The sequence below is a fragment of the Cydia fagiglandana genome, chromosome 13 (genome assembly GCF_963556715.1).
Source record: "Cydia fagiglandana chromosome 13, ilCydFagi1.1, whole genome shotgun sequence".
Lineage (NCBI taxonomy): Eukaryota > Metazoa > Arthropoda > Insecta > Lepidoptera > Tortricidae > Cydia > Cydia fagiglandana.
Window position 1 is genome coordinate 12,898,276 of NC_085944.1, and position 23,125 is coordinate 12,921,400.

Sequence of the window (23,125 nt, forward strand, 5' to 3'; positions counted from 1 at the left end):
CTGTCTGTCTGTTTGTCTGTCTGTCTGTCTGTCTGTCTGTCTGTCCGTCTGTCTGTCACCAGGCTGTATCTTATGAACCGTGGTAGCTAGGCAGTTGAAATTTTCACAGATGATGTAGTTCTATTTCCGCCATAACAACAAATTCAAAACAGCATAAAATAAATATTTAAGTGAGGCTGGAATACAACAAACGTGATTTTATTGCCGTTGTTGGCGTGATAGTACGGAACCCTTCATGTGCGAGGGCAACTCGCACTCGGCCGGTTTTTTCATGCTTCGTATTGTGTTTTAAATCTTAATTTCAAGGTAGTATAATTGATAATGCTATGACAAAACTTAGCTAATGAAAAGTTAAGAAACCAATCCCAAGAAGTGGGTGTTGCCCCACGCGATTTTTATATTATAAAATTACCAAAAATAGCGCTTGTTTTAATAGTTATATGTCGTAGTTAGAAAATCTGTAGGTCCAGAGTGCAAGTTACCTTAAATTCAGTATCTGAGCCGGAAGTGAGCCGTAGACCATGAGTACCGGAAAGCTCTACTTTAAGCTCGCTTCGCTTCGGCAGTGACACAGACAGACGAATTTCAAACTTCGATACGTTGATCAATCGGAGATGTTGCTGAGAAAACAAAAATGGTGTCATTGATAAAACGTTTGTCAAATCTTAGAAACCGTTGATCATCGTTTGTCACTATCCTTAATTTTGTTTTTTTTTAATTCTCTAATCATTTATTTACAAATATAGTGGCATTAGTAAAATAAATGAATAACTAGCTTAAATCTAAAATAGGCCCTTGAGGCATTGTACCAAGGATGCTGGCGGCATTTCCTCGCTGTATCGCAAATATCGCAATGCTGATACGTTGTGCGAGGTAGCCGCAGCTCTTCGGTTACCAGTTATGTCAACCAGACGCTTCGCGATTTCTGCGAACAACTTATGCGCGCTGGGACCCCATGAACCTAGAGTTTCAACTCCTAATGGTACAAAATGGTACTCTCTACCGAATGGTGCTCTTATAAGTATTTGTTACGTTTTAAAATTTCTGCGCTTTCCGCTCTTTCATTTTAACACAAAATATTTCTGTTCGTTAGAATGAGAAAAAAATTAACCGCTTAGAATTTTTCATCGAAGGTGCTCGTGTCGCCGCCGGTACAAAGTTTTGTCTTCACACAAGAGAGAAAACTAGCGTGTTTGCGCGAACTGTACATTTTTCTCTCCTGTGGGCAATAGTTAACAGCTTGTGGGCATGTAAGTAATGATTTTATCATAGTTCTCTAAATAAAAGGAGCTTTTCACGTGGATAAGGGTTAAATAAGAAAATTAACCTTTATAGGCCTTAACTCTTGTGTATGTCTACAGGAAAGACGCGAACATAGTTTTCTGTTTGACCCATTTATCAGATTACGGCGAAATGAGCTGGATATTATTATGTCTTGTATGTATATCAGTGTACAGTCAACTGTCAAAATATGAGTGTAGCCAACTTGTTCAAAAATATGTCCCATAGTTCTTAATTCGCAGACATAAGAGCTATGGGACATATTTTTGAGATGTTTTGTGTACCCATATTTTTACAGTTGACTGTACGTCTTGTTATTGCGGTTAACTTTAGGTACCTAATCGATATAAAAATACCAAAAATACTAAAGTACGAAAAACACGTACATTCGATCCTTGAAAGCTTTTAAAATTAAGTGCGCTTTTGTCCTTTTGCAAGAGTTCCATAATGAGCACTTGTAACGAAAAACCGGCGATGAAATACAATATCTAAAGTAACACATAAATGGCCATGACGGAAGGTTTTGCTGTTTTAGTACTTAAGCCGGTTGAAATAAGTTCGAATTTGGAACCTACCATCAGAATTAAATAAGAGATCTGTAAAGTAACTGCTTGGGTAAATATTGTCAGGGGTATAGATCAATTTAGGAGAAAAGGGAAATTTTAATATTTAAGGAATATTGGTTGTTAAGAGTTAAAATAAGTACCTACCTAATATTATTCCAAGAAAAAAACTGAGTATAAAAATGGGTCTATATTAAAAATAATAACATAACTTTACATAACACTTTGTAAAGACTTTTTAAAAAGCAATTTAACACGTTCCCTGTGCATGCATTATATGTGTACATTTTAGGGTACATTATGATACGTGCATGCACCACTAATGATGCACGACCCCATATAAACTTAAAGCATTGCCAAAATTTACAAGTATGAGCTAGGTCTTTTTTATTTGCATGCACATACTGGCTATGAACCTTTTGACAAAAAACACGTTGCACGTGAGGATTCAATTTCTGGTTCCTAGATTCACAGGGAATTTGTTAATTTTGATGGCTGAGATACGCGTCATACTCGTGAACGGGTGCTGTTTGTGGAGACTGGTCTGTTTAAGCTAACACGAGCTATTATACTTAGTAACTTAATTTTTAGGGTTCCGTAGCCAAATGGCAAAAAAACGGAACCCTTATAGATTCGTCATGTCTGTCTGTCTGTCTGTCTGTCTGTCTGTCTGTCTGTCTGTCCGTCCGTATGTCACAGCTGTACAGCTGTGTGTGTGTGTAAGTAGCTACTTTTTTCCGAAAGTATTAGCACTATACTGTTGAAACTTGGTAAGTAGATGTATTCTGTGAACCGCATTAAGATTTTCATACAAAAATAGAAAAAAAACAATAAATTTTTAGGGTTCCCCATACATAGAACTGAAAACCAAAATTTTTTTTTTCTTCTTAGTGTGAAAAAATCTCTGGCCAGAGTATTGCGTGATTTTGAAAGGAGTGGACGAATGCAACTTAAAATCATGAGAGGTGAAGAGTGAATATTACGATTGTTTGATGACGAATGAGCCAAGGGATCTCGTTATTATAAACTGTAACTTACGGGCTCGGCAATTTTTCTTAATTAATTTATAATTATATAAACGCATTAGTGTCGAACATACAGCTGTAATTAAATTTCATTATCACATAGGAACAACGTTCAAAGATACGTAACGACTTACATAGACAGGTAGCGACTTCAAGAGTACTTACGAAAATTATTAGTTACATTTAAAATAAGTATTAAATGCAAGCAACAATTGACCTCTCCATAGTCAGGTAGCCACACAAAAGGTAGGCGCCGGCACTAGAGTTTACATATTTGTTTACTGCCCACTACAAATCCCATAATAGACCGTTGTTAAAGAAAGACAATGCTCACTTAAGTACGAGTGGACTAGGGTTAGTTTTTTATATCGAGACAGTTATTTGAAGGGAGAGATAGGTTACCAATATCCTCTGTTGTTCTACATAGCTTGTGTAGAAGACCAAAAGGGAACGATGTAGTTTTGGTCATCTACCCAGAGAGGGGTGTGAGGTGGTATATTGGTATCAGATACAAAGTAAGTGTTAATAATTTAGTAGCGTCACCCCATCATGAGGAAGCAATAAATTTAAATTAGTTAGACGGACAAAAACAGCAGGCTAAAATAAATAACAATAAGTTCAAGCGAAACCATAGAAACAAGTGCAAGGGTAATTTATAGTTTCGAAGAAACTACAAAAAAAAACTACGCATTACAACGTTTACACTAGCTTTCACTGGGAGAGATAAAGGGCCGTCACTGTACACAACGGTAAACTAATCTAGAACCTCAACACATGACCCTAAGGTCTACAATACGATACGCAGCAGTATCTACCTTGGTTTATTCGAATGTTTCAGACGACATGTGCGAAACATCCCCTGGCCTGCGCTTGCGTCGCCTACGAGGCACTTTGACATTCTTATGCGGGCGCGAGATAGAGCAACGCTGGCTCCATGTGCGGGAGGAAGACAACAAATCCTGAGCGATCAACTTCGGACGGGACGTCGCGACAAACGGGATGTGCAGACACTTGTAGCGAGAATGTATTTTATTCACTGTTATAATAAAGTCGACCCTAGTTTAAGTAGAGATAAGCTAGTATTGTAAAGGTTTTGCGCTAAGAACAGGGGATGAAGGACGGACACTTAGATTCCAGACACCAAAGAGGACGGCGCGACCATTAGATTTGCTCTTGCTGTGAAATATCGCCAAGTGTTATCTAACTTTGTAAAGTAAATTATATTTAATTCTGTATAAAATCAGATCTAGAATCAGTGGTTCCGGTTGAGCAGAATAATCCAGTTAAGTACATAGCATTAGGCCAAGCGTTAATAATGTTACCTATAATAGTCTGCCAAATTATATTACGAGTATTTAAAGGTGACATTCTATAATTATATATAATGAGTTCGACTCTCATTATTGTTACCTAATAAATATGGATAAATACATCTATAGAATCAGGGATTCAAGTTCCCGCAGATAATTTGATGTAAATGAATTGTCAATGGAAATATGTACTGATATTGTATTATGTAGTTGAGTGTTACAGACTAATTTTAACATGTGCATGTTAAACTGTCATCCGCAATTATGCTGTGTATACTGTCTTGGAAATTACGAGTAGATTGTTAATTGCTATTGTTAGACAACTGAAACTTGTAAGCACCAATGTATCTAAACATTACAATTTTGATTATTAAGGGTCGAGCCAAGGTTTTCCTGGGTTTTTCCTGGTTCGACGAGTTTACATACATATTGTTCCCAGGATGGTATGTGCGTTAGTTATTGTCATTGTTTAAAGACTTCATCAAATTCTGGTAATAGTTCGAGCAATAAAAGGCATAGGTTGCACTTCACATTTGTATTACCACAGTGTAAATATTACTTATGGAGTTTAGATCCAAACACAAATAATTAACTTCTAGGCACCTAATGCCTTATATAACTTTTCATAGGAACGCACTATACCATACAAATTTGCGATAATAAATTCAAGTACATATATAAATCGCCATGCGCATTTTCCTTACAAACACCCCAAAGTAGTTCAGACCGTTTATATGACAGTAATTGCATGTAGTTTCTCTCTCTATGATCCAACGATTTGGAATGGTACATTTAATCAACCCTCAAATACCATCTCAATCTCTTAGTAATTGTAATACGTTAGATTGAATTGTTAGTTTTTATTTTATAAAATTGTTGATGTTATTATTTTTGCTTTTATGTAAATTCAATGTTGACGTGTGAAAGTGCCCTTGTGGCCTATTTGCTGAATAAATGTTGATATTTGATATTTGAAACGTCTCTTGCTTTAAATCCTTTGCATAATACATTATGCTTAAACTATTTTCTGGCGTACATCCAAACTCGTTTTGACTATAATGTACCCAGAGCTAGTCAGTCCTTTCACGCACTTAGTGAGATATTGAAGCAAATAAAGCTCACAATACAAGGAAATGGCGTTTTCTTGTCACTTTATACGAGTGAGACTACTAGGCGCATTCGAATTCTTAATCTCTACTAGATACGATATATCTATTTGATATATCTTAGATACACAAGTCGCTAGTAATCTAAATATAAGTATAAACAGTTATGTTACTTAGATATAATAATAAATTATAGGACATTTTTACACAAATTGACTAAGCCCCACGGTAAGCTCAAGAAGGCTTGTGTTGTGTGTACTCAGACAACGATATATATAATATATAAATACTTAAATAGAAAACAACCATGACTCAGGAACAAATATCTGTATCATCATACAAATAAATGCCCTTACCAGGATTCGAACCCGGGATCATCGGCTTCATAGGCAGGGTCACTACCCACTAAGTTGGCCAGACCGGTCGGTCGTCGGTATATAATAATATTATTATGTTTAAAGTTTGAAGATCTAGTAGTAATAGTAATCACTTTATAGCACACAACACAGGTTTAACATAATATTTACAGAAATAAAGGTACAAAGGTGAACTTATCCCTGTAAGGGATATCTTCCAGCTAACCTTCGAGTAGATGAGGGGAGAATTCAAATTATAAATTTATTAATATGACCCGGGTATGTCCTTAAACTACGTCCAGAACCCGGGTATGTCCTTAAACCACGTCCACGACCACCGGTGGACGGGCAGCAGCGTCCCTCAAATTCGGTGTAGGTACTCGACTGCAATCGCCAACCCGCCTGCCACTGTCAAGCGTGGCGATTATGGCATTCACCCTCCCCAAAGCGGGAGGCCTATGTTCAGCAGTGGACGTCTTGGCTGAGATGATGATGATGATGAATATGTAATACCAATATAGGTATTGATCAATATAAGCATATTTATTTCATTCAAATAATGTAGAAATTCACTAACACAGATGATTTAATGATGAGTGAAAATGGGGTTGAAAGTTTTGGCTGGTTGTAATTGGAAAGTCATAATCGGCGGCTAGTGTAAAAAAAATATCAAATCGATTTTACTTCATTTCAAAATTCGAATGCGTTCTATATTTTTTTGGGTCGCTGCCAATATTGTAGGTACTCACAGTATAAGTAGGTCCCAGAGTGAAGTTAACGAAGCTAATTTGTTCTGGCAAGCAGTATATGTATTCAGGCATTGGTTTTATTATCTCGACGGGTGATGCGGGCGTTTTTCGAACTGCCAGCTCGCCAACGCTGAAGAAATAGATTTTAAGTTCGTGTTAATAATTATCAATATACCTACTTGAGAGGCAAAGGAACGTGGCCGCCAAATGAAAGCATGCCATTTTAAAATGAGAGCGTAATCTTCGATTGTATGGGAGCGACTTTTAGCGGCTATCAGAAGGATACATCGTGCAACTGTTGTGATAGAAGCCAGTTTTGACACATTTTTACAAGTACATTTAAATAGCTTAATTTTAAAATTAATATAGGCAAGCTAACATTAGCTAAACATGTGAAGTATCACAAGCAGTAGCTTATACAGATTACGACAACTTCAATTTGCCATTTTTAAGCTCATTAAACATTATCATTTATCATTAATAAGGTTCAGGAAATGTCACTTAACAGTATCAACGATAGTAGGTAGGTACTATATTATTACTTTATTTTGTATGAGTTAAAGTAGATCGAATGTGACAAATCAACATTTATTCATTAGTAATTTCGACACAATTAACACTATCATCATTATCTTTCGGATTTGCAGTGCGTTTTTGGTTATCGATTGACGAAATTATATCCTCCTAAGACCCAAGGTCCTACCTATAGTACTTATTCAATTCGATGAAATTTAAATCATATTCAATTGGAACAGTCGCATTTGTTTTCTTTAATTCAATTTTCAAACAAAACCAAAATCAACTGTACTCCCTGCACTAAAGGTTCAAATTTCTATGGCAAATAATGGATTTTTCATTTGTATGGTTAGTCCTTAGGAGGATATCTGAATATTTATGTTAATTTCAAACCTGTAAGTCTGCCTGGAACACTCGTCAAGACCGATAGTTGTAAGAGGCTGATGCATTCTTGTGTCCACTGGTTTATCCTTCTGGATGACGTCGCAAGAACTTTTGTTCAGAATATTTTGGACCCAAAGGCTCTTGTTACCTGTCAAAATAAATATATTTACCGGCTGACAGGCCTAGTAGGAATTATTTATTAGGGTGCATTGGGGTAAATGCGAAGTCGGGGTAATTCCGAAACTGGCAAATATCTACTAAACTAGAAACAGTTCATACTTTAGCCACACTTACGCCGCTGCAACGCTTACATGGCATCTTGCGTACTGTTGCTACAGTACAAAATGTTTCTAGTTCAGTAGATATTTGCCAGTTTCGAAATTATCCCGCCTTCACATTTACTCCAATGCACCCTATCTTATTACTACTCTAAAACGTTAAGCATGCACGTGCACGCTTGTGCATGCACCTGTATATACCTACATTAATAAATCTTTATCTATACTTAAAATAAATATTCTGCATATTCAAAACTAAACCTCTTTAGAGTGAACGTTTACCAGACAGAAGTATGGTAGGTAGATTTAGACCAAGAAAAGGTCACCAATTTTGATAATCGCAATACAAGTGTTATTTTAAACGTCAAACTTCTATGACATTATGACGTGTAAATGACACTTTGCACTGCGTGTGCTATTAAAATCGTTGCAGACTTTTCTTGGTCTAACTCTATAGACTATACTATAGGTACTTACTTTAAAGGGAGCTAAGTAAATCACTATTGAAAATGTTTGCCTCAATTTTGCCGGAAGCTTTAAAAGTTATCAAACTTTGTGATAAGTTTCCGGGTGCTAAATCATCTCATTTCGAAACAGAGTCGAGGAGACCGCTGTATAATACAGTGAAACCTGGTTAATTGGCACCTGGATAAATGGAAAACCTCAATAATTGCAACCAAAAGTCCGGTCCCGGTCCCTTGAGACCAAAAGGCCTCTAAATTGCAATTTTGGAACCTCTATAATTGCAATTTAGATTTTAGTGCTTTTCGCAATTTTGCCTCTGTAATTGACCACATCGCAACTAAGACCTCTATAATTGACACTGTGTTAAAAAAATCCGTTATTTTTGCTCTTTTCTTACCTCTATTATTGAAACGAGTCTTAAATATTACCTCTGTAATTGAAATAATGTAGTTGTAGACAGCAGAAACAATATTTAAATAGCAATGATCATTTTATTTATATCTTCATCCAGAACTCAATTTATTTATTGGGCACAGCAGCAGAAATAAAGAAGAAGAAGATTAATAAGAAAATAAAGTAGGAATTAATGTAGTGTAAAAGTGCAAGTATTGACAGAAGCTATATAGACTAGAAACACAGAACGTAAGCGTGTAAATCTACTTTCAATGGTTATTTGCACCTCTATATAAGAAATTTGTCAGAACGCAACCTCTATTAATGAAAACCTCTATAATTGACACAACGATTTTTTTGAACCTCGTTAATTGACACGACCTGCTTAAATGAAAAACCTGGTTAATTGACAAAAAATGGCCGGTCCCTTGAGATTGCAATTATCCAGGTGCCACTGTATATGAGCCCGTCAGGTATATAATTCATAATATATAATGAGATATTATTTAATGACGCAACTATTTTCAATAGCATCCCATTACCATTTTAGCACTTTCATATTGGATGCCAGGGTTTCTCGTGTTATTCATATTTACACGATCATCGAAATCATCACGTGGTGTTCAGTACAGACATTACAGGCCGCAATTTCACCACGGTGAGAGGTGCGACAATTGTAAAACATCACTGTTGCTGACGTCACAGGCATCCATGGGCTACGGTTACAGCTTACCATCGGGTGGGCCGTATTCCTGTTTTCCATCATCATTGTATTTAAAAAAAACTTTATCATATTGGAAAAAAATAGATATTTATCTTGCTAAGTTTATGACAATTGTCACAAGAAACACGACAATTGTCACGAAATTCCGACATATATTGTAACTCATTTCCTGTCAAGATTCACCAACAATTCTACACATATGTCGACTAGAACAAATAATTCTTGTTTCACAACATAATTGTAATACATACAATTGTAGCAAAATGCCTGTCATGTCTGTAAGTATTTCTATAGAAAATATTTTATAAAATTGTAATATGTCACGTGTCGCTTGACAATTGTCGCTCGCCGTAAAATATGTCACTGACAATTGTAGCCGTGGTGAAATTGGGGCCAGATCAAACCAACGCTCATGAGAGAACCCGCTGACATATTCTTACTGATTTATCCCAATGTATATTCAGCGAAAATTAATAATTTCATTATAGTTCTCAGACGTTTATTGTGGTGCGTCGGAATTCGGACCCACGCAAAGGGTTTTGAGCGCGCATACTTGTCTTTACCGATCGGCAACTTAGTGCTCCGTTTGGATACTTTTAGCCTTCCTTTGCAAAACGATTTCTTATCAAAACAGACAAAGCTATATACAAATAATTATAATTATAATAGGAGCCTCGTCTGCCAACAAACCGCTATGTGGTTTGGCAGAAGAATGTATTGTATCTAAATGTAAGTAGGCTTGTGAATAAACGCTTTTTTTTTTTTTTTTAATAAGCGGGATCTTGGACTAGCATTGTGGGGAAAACGATATCAAATAAATTACTCTTTATTAATATCAAAAACGTGCTTGGGCAAGATTTTGTAAGTCACTTTTACGTCTATTTATGAATTCGGCCTTGTTATCTATCCGATAGATGGATTATAGTATTTTTCAAACTCGATGGGTACGCTGACAAGTTTAATTTCAGTACAATTTTGCGAGATTTGGCGTTTTTACAAGCTTTTATTTACCTGTCCGTTGTCTGTCTGTCGGTCTGTAATCAAATCTTGCAAGTTAAATTTGATCCACTTCCTGGTTTCCAATAATTCCGATTGAGCTGAAATTTTGCATAATCGGATGGCAATGCAATATTATGGTACCATCGAGCTGATCTGATGATAGAGACAGGAGGTGGCCATAGGAACTCTGTGATGAAACAACGCAACCTAATTGTGTTAGGGGTTTTTAGAATTGTCTCGATGAGTATTAGTTGTCTGTCGTAAGAAAAGTACAGTCAGCGATAAAAGCTTGTAGGTACCAAAAATGAAATTTTTGACAAAAACTTATTATATTATAAATTATATGGAGATGACACCTGTAAAGTAAACCTACCTATCGAGTTTCGAAAATACTATAGCTGGTATGTTTGAAGCTGAAAAGTATAGATTAGTAGGTATAAGTAGGGACCGAACAGTAAAACTACCTAAATATTATTATTTGTGCAATTTTGTAGGATTATTTACAAGATCTGTGAGTATTTCTCGTTTATAAATAAAAACAAAAAATAGTGCATAGTTAGTTCATTAAACAAACGTTATATAGGATAATAAATTAATTCTATAGGGCAATGACTGCACAGAACTAGGATAGTTAGAGAGCTATTTATAATGATGACAAGGACACGGTGATAAATGGTTGTAGCTATGTACAGTCGCCATCAGATATATCGGAGAGGCCGAGGTGTTCACAATATCTGAACACTCACTCTAACGCCTTAGCAATAGAGGCGTGTTCAGATATTTGTGAACTCCTTAACCGCTCCGATATATATGATGGTCGCTGGAGTTGTTTTATCATAATAGTTTATAATTGATCAATTAACAACTCCACGTGAACTATAAAATATGAAAATTATTGAAATTTTCAAGACAACCAAGCTTTATTTTTTTAACTCTGAATGAAACTTTGGCTGCGAACAGAGAAGACAATTGTAAAGCTACTGAGCTTTATGACCTGAGTGACATACGCTACATTTATTTATTTAATCTAAGCTAGTTTTAGGGAAGTATATGTGACGTTCCACGACAAAAGGTACCTTATGGCGGTTGGCGCTTACGTCGCATAGCGCCGCAATAATATTGGAGCGGCGTTAATAGCGCCAACTGCCATAAGGTACCTTTACCCAATTACCCATGGGACGTCACATATTTGGACCATAATTTGTCTGATAGTAAAAATGTTTCATTTCATTTCGTCGGGTGACTAGCAAAAGTCACTAAGTACTAACAAAAAAATTAAGTAACAATGCACTTTATTTTTATTACACTTGCAACACGGTTTATTGTCCAATAATTTCAATGGTGTTAGACTTTTGCTTGTCACCCGACGATTTCTTCTTCCAAAAACGAGGAGGTTATGTTGTTATTTGGTTCTAAAATCAGTAGTCGGGTGATAAATTTTAAAAGCTTTTATTTGCTAACCTGTTGCACTGTGCAGAATACTTGGCATGAGATCTTTTCTCACAATCAAGCCATCCCGCTCTTCATCTTGCTTGCCCTCAGGCCCGTAAAGTTTGTACAAGTTTGGGTCATGATTCTTAGATATTCTCTTCGCAAATTTTTGTCTCAAATCGCCTTCGTGGTGCCAGATCTTTTCGCATTCCGAATTGTATTTTTCCAGCTAAAATGATATAAAACTGTTATGTAACGGCTTAGATCAGTCCAGTGACTAGTGATAGTGAGTATATCCAGATAATATATCATCTGAGTACTAAATGATGGAATTGAAAATAACTTGATATTTCGGCTAATAAAGAATCGGATTTTAAAGAAATTAGGTACCTATGTACCAGAGTTGGGCGTAATCAATTCCTTTTGGAATTAAATTACACATTACATTACAGTAATCATGATTCCTTAGTAATCGATTCCTTTGGTAATCGAAATTACTGGAATCAAATCCGCTGATTACTTGCGTAATTGATTCCTTTGGAATTGAATATATCTAAGTACAAGGGTAATCGTGATTCCTTCGTAATCGATTACTCCAGTAATCTGATTACGTAATATTGTTCAGACTAAATTACATTACTCGGTGTCAAAATACTTTTGATCGTTCTTCTCCCAGCCACGAATACAGTTTTTGTGTGAAACTATATCATATATCATATTAAGTTTTCAGGGGCGCAGACTTCGGAAATGATGACAGTTTTGGAATCCGACATGTCTGCCGTGCACTTTGACATAAAAGTCGTCATGGGTGTCGTTTTATAGGTTTCAGGGAGTGCAGAATTCGAAAATGATGACAGTTATGGAATCCGACATGTCTGCCGTGCACTTTGACATAAAAGTCGTCATGGGTGTCGTTTTATAGGTTTCAGGGAGTGCCGATTTCGGAAATGATGACAGTTTTGGAATCCGACATGTCTGCCGTGCACTTTGACATAAAAGTCGTCATGGGTGTCGTTTTACAGGTTTCAGGGAGTGCAGAATGCGAAAATGATGACAGTTTTGGAATCCAACATGTCTGCCGTGCACTTTGACATAAAAGTCGTCATGGGTGTCGTTTTATAGGTTTCAGGGAGTGCAGAATTCGAAAATGATGACAGTTTTGGGATCCGACATGTCTGCCGTGCACTTTGACATAAAAGTCGTCATGGGTGTCGTTTTATAGGTTTCAAGGAGTGCCGGTTTCGAAAATTATGACAGTTTTGGAATCCAACATGTCTGCCGTGCGCTTTGACATAAAAGTCGTCATGGGTGTCGTTTTACAGGTTTCAGGGAGTGCAGAATGCGAACATGATGACAGTTTTGGAATCCAACATGTCTGCCGTGCACTTTGACATAAAAGTCGTCATGGGTGTCGTTTCATAGGTTTCAGGGAGTGCAGAATTCGAAAATGATGACAGTTTTGGGATCCGACATGTCTGCCGTGCACTTTGACATAAAAGTCGTCATGGGTGTCGTTTTATAGGTTTCAAGGAGTGCCGGTTTCGAAAATTATGACAGTTTTGGAATCCAACATGTCTGCCGTGCGCTTTGACATAAAAGTCGTCATGGGTGTCGTTTTACAGGTTTCAGGGAGTGCAGAATGCGAACATGATGACAGTTTTGGAATCCAACATGTCTGCCGTGCACTTTGACATAAAAGTCGTCATGGGTGTCGTTTTATAGGTTTCAGGGAGTGCAGAATTCGAAAATGATGACAGTTTTGGGATCCGACATGTCTGCCGTGCACTTTGACATAAAAGTCGTCATGGGTGTCGTTTTATAGGTTTCAGGGAGTGCCGGTTTCGAAAATTATGACAGTTTTGGAATCCAACATGTCTGCCGTGCACTTTGACATAAAAGTCGTCATGCGAGTCGTTTTATAGGTTTCAGGGAGTGCTGAATTCGAAAATGATGACAGTTTTGGAATCCGACATGTCTGCCGTGCACTTTGACATAAAAGTCGTCATGGGTGTCGTTTTACAGGTTTCAGGGAGTGCAGAATGCGAAAATGATGACAGTTTTGGAATCCAACATGTCTGCCGTGCACTTTGACATAAAAGTCGTCATGGGTGTCGTTTTATAGGTTTCAGGGAGTGCAGAATTCGAAAATGATGACAGTTTTGGGATCCGACATGTCTGCCGTGCACTTTGACATATAAGTCGTCATGGGTGTCGTTTTATAGGTTTCAGGAAGTGCAGAATTCGAAAATGATGACAGTTTTGGAATCCGACATGTCTGCCGTGCCCTTTGACATAAAAGTCGTCATGGGTGTCGTTTTATAGGTTTCAGGGAGTGCAAAATGCGAAAATGATGACAGTTTTGGAATCCAACATGTCTGCCGTGCGCTTTGACATAAAAGTCGTCATGGGTGTCGTTTTATAGGTTTCAGGGAGTGCAGAATTCGAAAATGATGACAGTTTTGGGATCCGACATGTCTGCCGTGCACTTTGACATAAAAGTCGTCATGGGTGTCGTTTTATAGGTTTCAGGAAGTGCCGGTTTCGAAAATTATGACAGTTTTGGAATCCAACATGTCTGCCGTGCGCTTTGACATAAAAGTCGTCATGGGTGTCGTTTTATAGGTTTCAGGGAGTGCAGAATTCGAAAATGATGACAGTTTTGGAATCTGACATGTCTGCCGCGCACTTTGACATATAAGTCGTCATGGGTGTCGTTTTATAGGTTTCAGGAAGTGCCGGTTTCGAAAATGATGACAGTTTTGGAATCCAACATGTCTGCCGTGCGCTTTGACATAAAAGTCGTCATGAGTGTCGTTTTATAGGTTTCAGGGAGTGCAGAATTCGAAAATGATGACAGTTTTGGAATCCGACATATCTGCCGTGCACTTTGACATAAAAGTCGTCATGGGTGTCGTTTTATAGGTTTCAGGAAGTGCCGGTTTCGAAAATGATGACAGTTTTGGAATCCAACATGTCTGCCGTGCGCTTTGACATAAAAGTCGTCATGGGTGTCGTTTTATAGGTTTCAGGGAGTGCAGAATTCGAAAATGATGACAGTTTTGGAATCCGACATGTCCGCCGTGCACTTTGACATAAAAGTCGTCATGGGTGTCGTTTTTTAGATTTCAGGGAGTGCAGTATTCGAAAATGATGACAGTTTTGGAATCCAACATGTCTGCCGTGCGCTTTGACATAAAAGTCGTCATGGGTGTCGTTTTATAGGTTTCAGGGAGTGCAGAATTCGAAAATGATGACAGTTTTGGGATCCGACATGTCTGCCGTGCACTTTGACATAAAAGTCGTCATGGGTGTCGTTTTATAGGTTTCAGGAAGTGCCGGTTTCGAAAATTATGACAGTTTTGGAATCCAATATGTCTGCCGTGCGCTTTGACATAAAAGTCGTCATGGGTGTCGTTTTATAGGTTTCAGGGAGTGCAGAATTCGAAAATGATGACAGTTTTGGAATCCGACATGTCCGCCGTGCACTTTGACATAAAAGTCGTCATGGGTGTCGTTTTACAGGTTTCCGGGAGTGCAGAATGCGAACATGATGACAGTTTTGGAATCCGACATGTCCGCCGTGCACTTTGACATAAAAGTCGTCATGGGTGTCGTTTTATAGGTTTCAGGGAGTGCAAAATGCGAACATGATGACAGTTTTGGAATCCAACATGTCTGCCGTGCGCTTTGACATAAAAGTCGTCATGGGTGTCGTTTTATAGGTTTCAGGGAGTGCAGAATTCGAAAATGATGACAGTTTTGGGATCCGACATGTCTGCCGTGCACTTTGACATAAAAGTCGTCATGGGTGTCGTTTTATAGGTTTCAGGAAGTGCCGGTTTCGAAAATTATGACAGTTTTGGAATCCAATATGTCTGCCGTGCGCTTTGACATAAAAGTCGTCATGGGTGTCGTTTTATAGGTTTCAGGGAGTGCAGAATTCGAAAATGATGACAGTTTTGGAATCCGACATGTCCGCCGTGCACTTTGACATAAAAGTCGTCATGGGTGTCGTTTTACAGGTTTCCGGGAGTGCAGAATGCGAACATGATGACAGTTTTGGAATCCGACATGTCCGCCGTGCACTTTGACATAAAAGTCGTCATGGGTGTCGTTTTATAGGTTTCAGGGAGTGCAAAATGCGAAAATGATGACAGTTTTGGAATCCAACATGTCTGCCGTGCGCTTTGACATAAAAGTCGTCATGGGTGTCGTTTTATAGGTTTCAGGGAGTGCAGAATTCGAAAATGATGACAGTTTTGGAATCCGACATATCTGCCGTGCACTTTGACATAAAAGTCGTCATGGGTGTCGTTTTATAGGTTTCAGGAAGTGCCGGTTTCGAAAATGATGACAGTTTTGGAATCCAACATGTCTGCCGTGCGCTTTGACATAAAAGTCGTCATGGGTGTCGTTTTATAGGTTTCAGGGAGTGCAGGATTCGAAAATGATGACAGTTTTGGAATCTGACATGTCTGCCGCGCACTTTGACATATAAGTCGTCATGGGTGTCGTTTTATAGGTTTCAGGGAGTGCAGAATTCGAAAATGATGACAGTTTTGGAATCCGACATGTCCGCCGTGCACTTTGACATAAAAGTCGTCATGGGTGTCGTTTTTTAGATTTCAGGGAGTGCAGTATTCGAAAATGATGACAGTTTTGGAATCCGACATGTCTGCCGTGCACTATGACATAAAAGTCGTCATGGGTGTCGTTTTATGGGTTTAAGGGAGTGCAGAATTCGAAAATGATGACAGTTTTGGAATCCAACATGTCTGCCGTGCACTTTGACATAAAACGTCGAATTCCAAAACTGTCATCATTTTCAAATTCTTCACTCCCTGAAACCTATAAAACGACACCTATGACGACTTTTATGTCAAAGTGCACGGCAGACATGTTGGATTCCAAAACTGTCATCATTTTCGAAACCGGCACTCCCTGAAACCTATAAAACGACACCCATGACGACTTTTATGTCAAAGTGCACGGCAGACATGTCGGATCCCAAAACTGTCATGATTTTCGAATTCTGCACTCCCTGAAACCTATAAAACGACACCCATGACGACTTTTATGTCAAAGCGCACGGCAGACATGTTGGATTCCAAAACTGTCATCATTTTCGCATTTTGCACTCCCTGAAACCTATAAAACGACACCCATGACGACTTTTATGTCAAAGGGCACGGCAGACATGTCGGATTCCAAAACTGTCATCATTTTCGAATTCTGCACTTCCTGAAACCTATAAAACGACACCCATGACGACTTATATGTAAAAGTGCACGGCAGAGATGTCAGAATCCAAAACTGTCATCATTTTCGAATTCTGCACTCCCTGAAACCTATAAAACGACACCCATGACGACTTTTATGTCTAAGTGCACGGCAGATATGTCGGATTCCAAAACTGTCATCATTTTCGAATACTGCACTCCCTGAAACCTAAAAAAACGACACCCGTGACGACTTTTATGTCAAAGTGCACGGCAGACATGTCGGATTCCAAAACTGTCATCATTTTCGAATTCTGCACTCCCTGAAACCTATAAAACGACACCCATGACGACTTATATGTCAAAGTGCGCGGCAGACATGTCAGATTCCAAAACTGTCATCATTTTCGAATTCTGCACTCCCTGAAACCTATAAAACGACACCCATGACGACTTTTATGTCAAAGTGCACGGCAGACATGTCAGATTCCAAAACTGTCATCATTTTTGAAACCGGCACTCCCTGAAACCTAAAAAATGACACCCATGACGACTTTTATGTCAAAGTGCACGGCAGACATGTCGGATTCCAAAACTGTCATCATTTTCGAAATCTGCTCAACTGATTCAAATAAGGTGCATCTATATCCAGTAAGCCAACATCAACAACATCTATACATATCTACTATCGAAATGTACTTTTGATAGTAGAAGTACGAAATGTAATCTGAAAGGAATCAAGTAATGCATTCCTGTAATGAGGAATCGACATTGATTCCAATTACTAGGAATTGTAATTTTAGAAAAACTGATTCCTGATTCCTCAAATGGAATTGTACTTAGTAATTCGGTATTGTAGATTACAAAGTAATCTGGGAATCGGTAATCAGATTACAAAGTAATTTCGAGTAATCGTGGAATCAGGAATCAATTACGAAATGCCCATCTCTGCTATGTACATATGTTTTGTTTTGTTATTATACATTTACAATCTATTTCAATAGATATCCTTTGTTATTATTTTAATTTATTGTGCACACATGGCTCTGGTGTGGTTTTGCCGTTAGCAGATTTCGAATATCAATAACCAGACACAGATTTATTAGAATAGACAACGAAAACCTTTAATGAAATCAAACTAGTTTGTGTTGTTACTATCAGTATCAGTGTGTAAAGAGTAAATGTATGAATTTAAAGTTCATTCTGATGGTAAACGCTTTAACAAATGATTATCATTCTTCATTATTATCATTTTTAAATGGCCAAGACTACGTAAATGTTGTAAATAATGACGAACTTAAATTTAAAGCTAACAACTTAGCTGCATGCTGCGGTGTCTATTTATTTCGGTCTTTTATAAAAACAAAGCGTTTTACGACTCTAAAACCAGATGGCCACTTGATAATTAGCTCCAACAATAATTTTATCAACAAGCGACAACATGCTTTGTCAATTTAAAATAGCGTAAGTTCATACAATTACAACTATCAATTCATCCCAGTTTTTAGTGACAACAACATTTTATCGGCGGCACTTCACTAGATTCGACGACTAACGCGTGTCGAATTCAAATAACAACAATAAATAAAGTTTTTAATAAAGCAATGTGCAAAATTTACGATAAGTGGTTAACAACAATATCTCAATGAAACTGCAAGTCATAAAGAACGGTTTGTACTAAAAATTCAATTCAGTTAAGCCGTTTCAACGACGAGTGTTTAAATATTACGGAGTTATTTTTGCACACGTTACTGGCAGTCACTCTCTAGAGTTATACACATCCAGTGCCGTCAATTAAAATGGCCAATCAGAGTGCGGAAAATATAAATTTGACCCAATTGGAAGCAATGGAAGCAATAGTAGTATTGCAAGTGTTCAAGACGCCATGGCTGTTGGGGATTGCAGTGTCTGCGGCTTGTTTGATATTGCAGCTGCTCGTGTTGATTCTGATTCCAAATGCAAGGAAATACGACGAAAAAGTGTTAGTGCAACTAACTATTGCGAGGATCGTGAATACAGTGTGCGAATTTCTGATATCATTCGAGAATTTGGAACAAGGATTATTCAACGATGTGGTATACGGATTGTACTTTCAGTCGGATTTCGCTCTAGTTTCCTGGATGTTTATTTTCACGAAGAATTTATATGACAAAGTGGTTTTGGTGTTTGTTTACGAGAAAATAAGATTACGTATTGTTTCATGTTTAGTATGGTTCCTGACATTGCCTGTCGGAGTTTTGTGTCCAGTCTTGTTAACATATTACAAAGAATACTGGAATGTTTTCTACAAATCTTATTCTCAGGTTAAGTTTTTTATGTTGCTTTTGAACGCATTGATTTTTGTAGAGATATTTCATGTGGCGTGTAAAATAGGTGTTGATAGAACGAAAAACGTTAAGCATTTGGTAAAGACTTCCGTGATAGCTTTTATATTAGTGTGCATTACTAGTGCACAAGTTTTAATAACAGATTTACTTTCCTATTTCATAGTTGGTCATGAGGATATAATTTATACATTTTGTGTTGTAAATTCATTTCAAACGTTCGCTATAACCATCATATTTATTATTTTAGCTGGAAAGAAACTTAAAACGGATTCATTAGTCGTAGTAATATTATTTGAATTAAAAAAACTTTTGTCAACTACTTAGTTGGTACAAATTCGCGACTAGATTCTAATAAGTACCCGTACCACGAGTCACTGAAAGTGTCAACACTAATGCGGGCTACACACTCGTCGAGATATCTCGAGACAGGTAGAGAACGAGTGTGTACGTACTGCTCCCTTCTCGTTTCTCTCTTCCTAGTCTTTTCTCGCGCTTCTCTGATTGGACGCTCCGAGCGTTGCCGAGACTCTCAGCGAGAGGCTCTGGGCTATAACCGCGAAAATTGAAGTTCGCAAATTGCGGGCATTTTTCTCTGTCACTCTAATTACGCCTTCATTGGAGTAAAAGAGAAAGATCCCCCTCAGGACGAGTGTGTACAGTCGCCATAACATATACGCTAACGTCTACGTAATTTACTTTCTATGATTATATCTTGCTCGCACTAAGATGACAGTACTATACTACCAAGTAGTAGCAGTAGTAAGTAGTAAACTCTTTATTGTACAAAAAGACATTAAAAATAACATAAAATTAGTTAGAAGTACAAAGGCGTACTTATCCATACAGTTACAGTTTTGACACTGTCTGTAACTTGTGGAAACAAGAATATCAAAGAATTTTAGGATATACATATTATATTTCATTTTATTTTTGGATTACAAAGAACACCTGAGACGTAAGCATGTGGTTCTAATCATATACTAGGTAAATCCAGTAAAATATTGTAGTTAATAATAACTAAGGTGTATTTGGTTACTTTCGAAAAGATCAAAATTACGAGTGTTCCAAAAAAAATATAAAAAGAGGAAGGAAATTGGTTTCGGATACTATGCTATCGTCGGACGGTCAAGTGGTTATACGAACGAAGGTAGTAAAACGAGTGACATATATTATTCGTAATAAATACGTTATGAAATTTATGCTAGTACTATAGAGGTACATATACGTTAATGCAGAATAATTTAATCATATCGATAAGATATGTTATATAAATTAAAACTAAGTTGTTGCATGTGTAATAAGGTACTTAAATAATACACCTTTTAGTTTCGGACCTCAGGATTCGCTTATCTTTAATCCTTATCTAACCTTATAGGATTCAATATAAATTAGAACTAATAAAGAAGTATTAATCAGTATTTTCATTAATATTTTAACAGTTTATAAGTTTAGTAAAGGCGTGGCTCACTCTGCGATTTCGTCGCTTTGCTACAAGTACATCCGTTCCACACCAATTTTGGTGGCCAGCCATAAACCGCGCGTGGCGGCTTCGCCACCTAGCGGCCATATCTGTCCTGGTCGTAACAGACGCGTTTTGTTAGAGAGTGAGTTTTCTATACCTAGTACTATTATTTATTATGTGGTATAGGTATTATGTTTGTACAAATAGGTATAAGTACTTATTATCAAATGTCGGAAACGGGTTGAGTGCAGCTATCGCACCATAATTATTAATAGTGACATGTTTGTTATTGTTGATATTAAGAACGAATGTTATTATTATGACCAATAAATACATTAAGTATTGTTAATCTTTGTTTTTCCCGTGCACTTATAAGTAATTCTTATTCTAATTAATACGCAGCGTTAAAAATCATGTAGATCTGCATCGTGATAGGTAAAACGTTATTTCCGCTTAGTATAGCAAAAAGCGCCTAACACCGGCAGTGAATGTTTTAAAATAAGGTCCTTTTCCCTTTGTCTAAGATAATCTTTCACCAATAGAGTTAGACCAAGACAAGTCTGTAACGATTTTGAGAGCACTCGCAGTGCAAGTGTTATTTATAAGTCACTATTTCTTAGAATCTTGACTTTTAAAAAAACGCACTGCGTGTGCTATAAAAATCATTGCAGACTCATCTTGGTCTATACTCTATCTTTAGGTACCTATTTAAATAAAAATAAACAAATAATTTGTACATTTTTCGGTAGTTATAACATTTATTTTCATTTAACCAACCAATTTAAACGACCTGACTAGGGGTCGGTTGCACCAAACTGTTCGTATCGTTAAAGTGTTCGCTAAATTTTTATGTAGTTATGGAAAGTTTCACATTAAAGCACCGGGGCGCGCCGGCTGACGTCGATCAGTCTGTCAAATGTGGTTGGTGCAACTGGCCCTAGGTCGTTCAGTGACAGATCCAGGCGGTTAACCCACTTTAGGTATTTCATCGTGTGATGTGTTTATCTACCCCATAGAGGTACAATAATATAGAGATGATACGGGGGAGCGGCTAAACGACCGAACGAGATGCACTTATGGAAATTTCAGTACGAGCAGCAGAGAAAGCGGTATTATTGCTTGTCCTTGTCACATTCTCGCTTTTTGTTTGTTCCCCACCAAAAATTTAGTATGGTTTATGGTGGGCAACAAATAACCCGACCGAATTAAGAAGATTATTTTTGGTATGTTGTCAGGAATGTTAAAACGTGTTTTTAATATTGTCGCTTTGAGTATGTTTTGTCCCTCACGGAGGCACGCGTATAGCTCATCTATGTAATACTAGGTCTATGATCTACCCTCAACCGGCTTAAGGAGCCATTTGAGGGTAGATTTTGTTTAATTTTATTGAAACACCTAAACTCTAAACGCCATTACCCATTGTTTCTCATCATCAGTAGCACTGCTCTTCTCCGGGATGGGTGGAAACTGATCCCTCTCACGGAACACTTCCCGCAAAACTGGTTTCACGTCCGCGCATACCGTTCTAAAAACAATATTAAATTTAATTTAAACTGGTTGATGTAACTGGCATGGACCTAGAATAATAACTCTATGGTAACCGGTGACCGAAGAGCTGGCGGCTACCTCGCACAACGTATCAGCAATGCGATACAGCGAGGAAACGCCAGCATCCTTGCTACATTCCCCAAGGACCTATTTTAGATTTAAGCTAGTTATTAATTTCGTTTAGTAGTACCACTGTTAATTTATTTATTTAAACATTATTGCACAATTTTACAAAAAAAGAGTACAATTGGCGTCCGCCTTGCCTTGCCTTGCCTTGAGGCATTCTCTACCAGTCAAGTAATTCAGTTTATAATAATATCTTGTATACCTATAAATAAATGATTTTCGATTTAAACTGTCGTGTGACATACTAAATATACTAAGTACTAACATTAAACTAATTTTACAGTTTAAACTTACGTGTTTTAGTCACACGCTACGCGACATACGCGTGCTTGAGAAAGGATACCTGAAATAGGCTCTCTGAAATATGTCGCGCGAGTTACTAAAGATACGTGAGTTTAAACCGTAAAATTAATTTAATATTAAATTTAATAAAAATATTGCCCGGCTTGCATGGAAATCGTCAGATAACATGGTAAGGAGGAAATCTGTGTACTGTGCTTATTAAGTTAATAACTAGAGACTGATGACCCCACAGGCAAACTCATTGTTGAGTTTTGCTATGACTATTTTTAAGAATTACCTCTTTACTTTATTATAGTATTTTATGCAACCGTTGTTTAAGAGAGGTCAAAACAGGCGAGTGGCGTGAGTAACAATTTGAGGCGAAGCCGAAAATTGTTAATAAAGACGCCACGAGTATTTTTTGACTCAGTTAAACAACGTTGCATACAATACTTTTTCTACGACCAAGCACTTACTTTGAAATAAAATTGAAAATTTAACGAATCTTTTTAATTCAAGAAGTAGCAAAAATGGAGAGTACGGGCGGGAAACGAATGAATGAATGAAATTTAAAAGAAAAA

General features: G+C 37.4%; 2 protein-coding genes across 2 annotated transcripts; one reads left to right on the forward strand and one right to left on the reverse strand.

The window, feature by feature from the left end:
• Positions 1 to 7,262: 7,262 nt before the first annotated feature.
• Positions 7,263 to 22,419, reverse strand: LOC134669889 (uncharacterized). The gene is made up of 4 exons (XM_063527506.1): positions 22,400 to 22,419; positions 22,005 to 22,113; positions 11,611 to 11,809; positions 7,263 to 7,438 (listed from the first exon to the last, which is right to left on the reverse strand). The coding sequence occupies exons 1-4, from the start codon at positions 22,417 to 22,419 to the stop codon at positions 7,263 to 7,265; spliced, it is 504 nt and encodes a 167-aa protein (XP_063383576.1).
• Positions 18,339 to 20,791, forward strand: LOC134670346 (uncharacterized). Its single transcript, XM_063528161.1, has one exon. It carries the CDS (start codon positions 18,599 to 18,601, stop codon positions 19,448 to 19,450), a length of 852 nt encoding a protein of 283 aa, XP_063384231.1. The 5' UTR covers positions 18,339 to 18,598; the 3' UTR covers positions 19,451 to 20,791.
• Positions 22,420 to 23,125: the final 706 nt, after the last annotated feature.

Bases quoted from the DNA above. Each gene is read 5' to 3' on its own strand.
- LOC134669889 (XM_063527506.1), bottom strand. From the start codon at position 22,419: ATGCCTCAAGGCAAGGCAAG. The intron at 11,810-22,004 runs GTAATGGCGTTT...ATATCATTTTAG, and splicing joins CTGATGATGAGAAACAATGG to CTGGAAAAATACAATTCGGA. The intron at 7,439-11,610 runs GTTAGCAAATAA...TTATTTTGACAG, and splicing joins TATTCTGCACAGTGCAACAG to GTAACAAGAGCCTTTGGGTC.
- LOC134670346 (XM_063528161.1), top strand. From the start codon at position 18,599: ATGGCCAATCAGAGTGCGGAAAATATAAATTTGACCCAATTGGAAGCA.